This window comes from Oncorhynchus mykiss, chromosome 11 (genome assembly GCF_057628025.1).
Source record: "Oncorhynchus mykiss isolate SJ-2025 chromosome 11, ASM5762802v1, whole genome shotgun sequence".
Classification (NCBI taxonomy): domain Eukaryota; kingdom Metazoa; phylum Chordata; class Actinopteri; order Salmoniformes; family Salmonidae; genus Oncorhynchus; species Oncorhynchus mykiss.
This window is the reverse complement of record NC_143032.1, coordinates 44,823,781-44,830,572: the sequence shown is the minus strand read 5'-3', so window position 1 is coordinate 44,830,572 and position 6,792 is coordinate 44,823,781. Positions and strand designations below refer to the sequence as shown.

Sequence of the window (6,792 nt, the reverse complement as noted above, 5' to 3'; positions counted from 1 at the left end):
TGTCTCTTTTTACCTTAGTTCGGTGTGTGTGTGTGAACGCTGCATCCCATTGTGTGTTTGTTTGTGTACATGGGATTTCAAAAGACTAAATGCAGATGCACTTGTTAAACATCTGCTCGTTCCAGCTGATATTTATGGTAAACTTGACCTTAAACATGCTTAAAGGCCCAATGCAGCCATTTTTCTATCAATAACAAATCCTTTCCGGGTAAAAATTAATGACCTCCCTGTCATAGATTTCCATTAGATTGCCATCAATGGAGAAAAATAGCTTTTTAGCAAAAAGCTCTTTCTCAAGCAATAATGTAGGACTGTCTGGGAGTGGTCTGAACCACTTGTGTACAACACTCCCCCGCAGCTCCCGCAAGATGAGGGGGGGGGGGGGGGGGGGGGGGGTGTTATGGGCTCTTGGGGCCTCTTGGAGGTTGCCCTCATAGAATTAGGAATTGTTTTATTTTCTTGCATAAGTAAAAATCTGGATTATGCCTCTACTGCCATTCATTCCGAATGAGACTGGTTTGGATTTCTTCCTGACGAATATGTCTGCCATTTTCAGCCCACTTTGGAACTTCAAGGGTTTTGACATAGCCCCTCTAGAAATGTAATAGGATATCAAAATGGTCATCCTCTAAGTGTGCTCCCTTCTCTCAGAGAGAAAGTGCATTCATTCACAACAGAGGGGAAGGCATCAAAAGGACTAATTTATTCGGCTAGTATTCATTAAACGCACGCATGCACACGCACACCCCTCTTGCAAAATGAAAACAAGATCTACTGGCCTTTGTCAATAGCATAAAATGCATTATGAAACGCAATCAGAACATGTGATAACTTCAACCCACTGGCATGGGCCATGACCAGGGGGAGGCGCATTGAATATTTTAATATGTCCAGTCAGTCTTATGTTCAGTTCTCTACTCTATCGGAAATGTATATTGCAACTACTAACTACCAACGCATAAATTATTAAGCGCTGTCTGTTCAACTATGTGTTTGCATCTGATTCTGACTCCAATAGGGGTGATGATTTTTCTGCCCAGGCAGCCTGTGTGAACTTCACATGTATGGCAAGCGCAACGCTTCCGCTCCATCATTTACCGTTTGACCGCAACACAACACGTTTGTCATGAAATTCACACTTCAGGCGCACACATTCGCGGATGACGAAGATCCAGAAGATCTACACGAGCCCATGCGTCTTGTGCGGCTCATTGGCGCTGGAAACTGATCATAGTGGAAGTGCAGTATCTTCAGCCAACGGTGACATTCACGACGCCGTGCGCGCAGACTGGCAGGCTGCTGTACCGGCACTATGGAGGAGAAAAACAAGGACGATAACGCCACGAAGGGACAGGAATCGATGTCCTATCAACGGAGGATGTGGAAGAATTTTCAAGAAAAAACCAAACCGTTTTTGAGTCCCAAATTGGTCTCTGAACGTCGCAATCCCGACAGTAAAAAGGAGACGGGGTTATGGATGTTTAAAAGGAAAAAGAAACAGTTGGACCGTGTCTTTTCGTCCTCACAGCCCAATCTCTGCTCCTCTACCCCGTCGACTTTCCCGGGCGACCTGTCACTCGGCGGTACAGCGGTCCCTGGGAACAGCGACAACGGGCAACCTATGCAACAGCTGCTGGGTGCGGTTGGAGTGTCGGCAAGCAAGCCAGAGCTAACGGGACACGAGTGCCCGAAGCTCATCGTCTCCCATTTAATCATGTCCCACCAGAAGAGCTCCTCTCTCGGCTCTGCATGCTTCGAGAAGCTGGTAGTAAAATCTGCGGACATTGGAGAGGAGGAACAGCTCCGCAAAAACGCCAGTGATTCTGTGAGTAACTTGGAAGTAAATAAACGTGCCACAACGTCTCCAAAAGCACCCCTTAATGATATGTGTGAATACATATTAGCAGGTTGTTTATGTATTTTAAGAAAATTGAAGAGGCTGTAGAAGTGTCAGTTTACGGACAATGACATCACGGTATGATGGACTTTCCATTTTGTGTGACCGTAAAAGTTACTAGATTTCCATAAATTGCCTTCAAATCCCATCTCATTACTACACTTACACAAAATCTCAATTACAGTAGACCTACAAATTCACTGTCTGTAGATATGGGGGAGCAGGGTTTGAACCAGAAACCCTGCAAAACAAGACAAGTGTGCACTACCCCCTGTGCCATAAAGGTCCTGGCCTCTGGGTAGAGCCTGTAGTAGTAAACATCCTCATTTGTAACACCAAGTTTATTAAATTATTAAAAAAAATATTCTACATGGATGCAAATGATTAACATTCAAATGTACAAGCGGAGTCAGCTATGAATGCTGCAGCAGTCAAATGTAATTCTAATGCACATAGACAAGTTCAACAATATAGGCCGCCTACTGCGGTGCAAGGTAACGTTAGTGGCGTTATCAGCTTGATCTCTTGCAGTGCAAAAACTTGCCTGGAAAAGTCGACCCTCAGCCACTATAGGGTTGAATTGTAAAATACATATGCCATCGAAAGGTTGCAATAGTAAACTCAAAATCCAAGAGGAAAACAGTTAGCCACTCCAGAAAAGTTAGCAAGTAAGTGCATGAACGTTTATTTGGCTGTAGGTTAATCACGCAAGCAAATGCATGTGTGGATCTATCTGTGTACTAGCCATCTAAATGAGCTAACTAGCTACCTTCACTTACCAGAAGTAGCTGAGACAGAGCTGACCTTTTTTTTTTGTTTTATTATTATCCTGTGTCCAGCATGCTGGCACTGGTCATGCTGAGGAGTCTAAAATATGGTCCCATGAGCAAGAAAATATTCTCAAACTCTTGCTAAATGAAAATCGCCCGCAATTCCAATTTTCATCCAGAAGCTCAAAGTAGCAACATCAAAACAACTTTCTAACAATAGACCTGCCAGTGTTTAAAAAAAATATCTTCTCCTGCACATCATCAGCTGTTGCACCCAGACAGACACACAGACTGACTGACAGCCGGGAGCCGATATTCTTAACCGTTAACGACATGTATTTGTCAGCTAAATTACATTTGTAATGAGGGATATAGCTAGATATACACTACTGTTCAAAAAGTTTGGGGTCGCTTTGAAATGTCCTTGTTTTTGAAAGAAAAGCAGCATCCCGAACGCCATCATCCCGGTGTCCCCTCTTCACTGTTGACGTTGAAACTGGTGTTTTGCGGAAACTATTTAATGAAGCTGCCATTTAAGGACTTGTGAGGCATCTGTTTCTCAAACTAGATACTCTATTATACTTGTCCTCTTGCTCAGTTGTGCACCGGGGCCTCCCACTTCTCTTTCTTTTCTGGTTATAGCCAGTTTGCTCTGTTCTGTGAAGGGAGTGTGAACACAGTGTTGTAAGAGATCTTCAGTTTCTTGGCAATTCCTCGCATGGAGTAGTCTTCATTTCTCAGAACATTTGGATCACTTTGAAGTGATCCAAATCGCAAATGACTATTTTCTAAATAAACTGCTCAAAAAAAATAAAGGGAACACTAAAATAACACATCCTAGATCTGAATGAATGAAATATTTTTATTAAATACTTTTTTCTTTACATAGTTGAATGTGCTGACAACAAAATCACACAAAAATTATCAATGGAAATCAAATTATCAACCCATGGAGGTCTGGATTTGGAGTCACACTCAAAATTAAAGTGGAAAACCACACTACAGGCTGATCCAACTTTGATGTAATGTCCTTAAAACAAGTCAAAATGAGGCTCAGTAGTGTGTGTCGCCTCCACATGCCTGTATGACCTCCCTACAACGCCTGGGCATGCTCCTGATGAGGTGGCGGATGGTCTCCTGAGGGATCTCCTCCCAGACCTGGACTAAAGCATCCGCCAACTCCTGGACAGTCTGTGTTGCAACGTGGCGTTGGTGGATGGAGCGAGACATGATGTCCCAGATGTGCTCAATTGGATTCAGGTCTGGGGAACGGGCGGGCCAGTCCATAGCATCAATGCCTTCCTCTTGCAGGAACTGTTGACACACTCCAGCCACATGAGGCCTAGCATTGTCTTGCATTAGGAGGAACCCAGGGCCAACCGCACCAGCATATGGTCTCACAAGGGGTCTGAGGATGTCATCTCGGTACCTAATGGCAGTCAGGCTACCTCTAGCGAGCACATGGCCCCCCAAAGAAATGCCACCCCACACCATGACTGACCCACCGCCAACTGGTCATGCTGGAGAATGTTGCAGGCAGCAGAACGTTCTCCACGGCGTCTCCAGACTGTCACGTCTGTCACACGTGCTCAGTGTGAACTTGCTTTCATCTATGAAGAGCACAGGGCGCCAGTGGCAAATTTGCCAATCTTGGTGTTCTCTGGCAAATGCCAAACGTCCAGCACGGTGTTGGGCTGTAAGCACAACCCCCACCTGTGGATGTCGGGCCCTCATACCACCCTCATGGAGTCTGTTTCTGACCGGTTGAGCAGACACATGCACATTTGTGGCCTGCTGGAGGTCATTTTGCAGGGCTCTGGCAGTGCTCCTCCTGCTCCTCCTTGCACAAAGGCGGAGGTAGCGGTCCTGCTGCTGGGTTGTTGCCCTCCTACGGCCTCCTCCATGTCTCCTGATGTACTGGCCTGTCTCCTGGTAGCACCTCCATGCTCTGGACACTACTCTGACAGACACAGCAAACCTTCTTGCCACATCTCGCATTGATGTGCCATCCTGGATGAGCTGCACTACCTGAGCCACTTGTGTGGGTTGTATACTCCGTCTCATGCTACCACTAGAGTGAAAGCACCGCCAGCATTCAAAAGTGACCAAAATATCAGCCAGGAAGCATAGGAACTGAGAAGTGGTCTGTAGTCACCACCTGCAGAACCACTCCTTTATTGGGGGTGTCTTGCTAATTGCCTATAATTTCCACCTGTTGTCTATTCCATTTGCACAACAGCATGTGACATTTATTGTCAATCAGTGTTGCTTCCTAAGTGGACAGTTTGATTTCACAGAAGTGTGATTGACTTGGAGTTACATTGTGTTGTTTAAGTGTTCCCTTTATTTTTTTGAGCAGTGTATATAAATACAGGGGAAAAAAGGGTCATTTTATTTGGGACTTACTTAGTCAGGCTTTAACATTCTACACAGGTGTCATACAGCAATTAGATGCTACGCAGCAGCTTAGCACGGGGGATGAACAAACTAGTTTAGTTTCAATGTCTATTCAAACAGCAGTTACCTTGCCATCTACACAGCCATATATCATCTCTGCACTGTTCTGAGGTAAAAGTCACGCTGTTCACTCTTCACAGCAGCTGCCTCGACGCGCTGCTCAGAGGTTTCCGTATGGTCCTAAAACATTCTCTCTTCTACCGCTAAACACGGCTCTTAGCTATCCGCATGGTCCTAAAGCCACCCCTTAGGACTTGCTACACTGCATTTCCTTTTTGATCGGGATTGGGATGATTTTAGTAGCCTATTTGAAATTGTTGGTGTTGAGCTAGGGTATGGCGAATGCCATACACAATGATAGCCATCTTACGCTTACTTGGTTGAAAAAAAAAATCAAACCCTGCTGTAGTCAAGATCCATTCAGCTCTCAGTACGTTTAGATAAACTAAATTGAGTCCCACTCCTTCCCCAGTGTTTCTGGCTTTAGCCTCCACAGTACAACAGCTCCGTCTGACATCCAGGTGCTTGTGTAAGCAATTTGGCACACATACTTACTCAAGTGCACTTTTCCCCTGTGCCAAGGACCTCTTATCCATTTCATATTTGAGACACCTGCATTCAGGTGACAGGGTGAAGGGTACTTCAATAAAAAAAAAAGATCTGTGAACACTATGTGTACTCTATGGCCCCTTTACCAGAGATAGGCCTACTGTATAACCAGGGTTGCCAAATAAGCCAAATAAGCATTTCTTATTTCTAAAATGCCTCCCAGAGCTCAGGATTTAGCCAACACTTTCTAAATTAAATGAGAGTTTATGGGAAATAACAAGCCACTGCATTACATTGTCATAATTTCACAATGTAATTTGGAGAGTGAGCGGTGGTGATTCATTGTAACTTCTGAGAGTCAGTTAAACATTTATTCAATGAAAGGGGCATACAACTGGACATTCTAGGATGTCCTAGTTTGTTAACTAGTAACCACACAGTGTATACTGTCCATTGGAAGTGGGTGTATGTCATAGGGTGTATATTACTACGAGTCCCAATTCCTTTCAGAACTTTGCATACCTCACCAATGCAATGAGGCATCAAAAACATATCTGATGATGATGATGTGTGTGTGTGTGTGTGTGTGTGTGTGTGTGTGTGTGTGTGTGTGTGTGTGTGTGTGTGTGTGTGTGTGTGTGTGTGTGTGTGTGTGTGTGTGTGTGTGTGTGTGTGTGTGTGTGTGTGTGTGTCAGCAAGGCTGAATGGTTTCTTGATGTCACAGAAAATTCATATTCATACTGTTTTGTACCCCATATCATTTAATTTGATCATGGGAAATGGGCGGATAGACAAACTGCAGGAGAACTGTCATGCGTTTCCTCATTATCTGTCATAATCAGCATGTGTCATATTCCATGGACACTATGCGTTGCATGACGTTGATGTTGCTATTTAACAGATGCTTATTGCCAGGGTGATAGGTGTTTCAATAGGACCTCTGTGTATTGAAATAAATCAGCTGGAGTCACAGCTATGTTCATCTTTTGCGTTCAGGTCATGAGGCTCTCCACTTAATCCCAGCTCTACTGATGTCCACTTGATGAATGGCCACTCCCAGACACAATAACCTCCAGCCCATGTGAATGTGACTGTGGGTCTGCTCTGTTCCAGTATAGA

General features: G+C 44.5%; 1 protein-coding gene across 6 annotated transcripts in view; it reads left to right on the top strand.

Annotated features, from left to right (window-relative positions):
- The first annotated feature begins 912 nt into the window (after positions 1 to 912).
- Positions 913 to 6,792, top strand: part of mctp1a (multiple C2 domains, transmembrane 1a) — a 224,733-nt gene continuing 218,853 nt past the window's right edge. For all 6 annotated transcript variants that reach the window (XM_036935500.2, XM_036935499.2, XM_036935498.2 and 3 more), the window contains exon 1: positions 913 to 1,825. In XM_036935500.2, the coding sequence (XP_036791395.2) occupies positions 1,313 to 1,825 (513 nt within the window). In that variant the 5' untranslated portion in view covers positions 913 to 1,312. The remainder of the gene's footprint in view (positions 1,826 to 6,792) is intronic.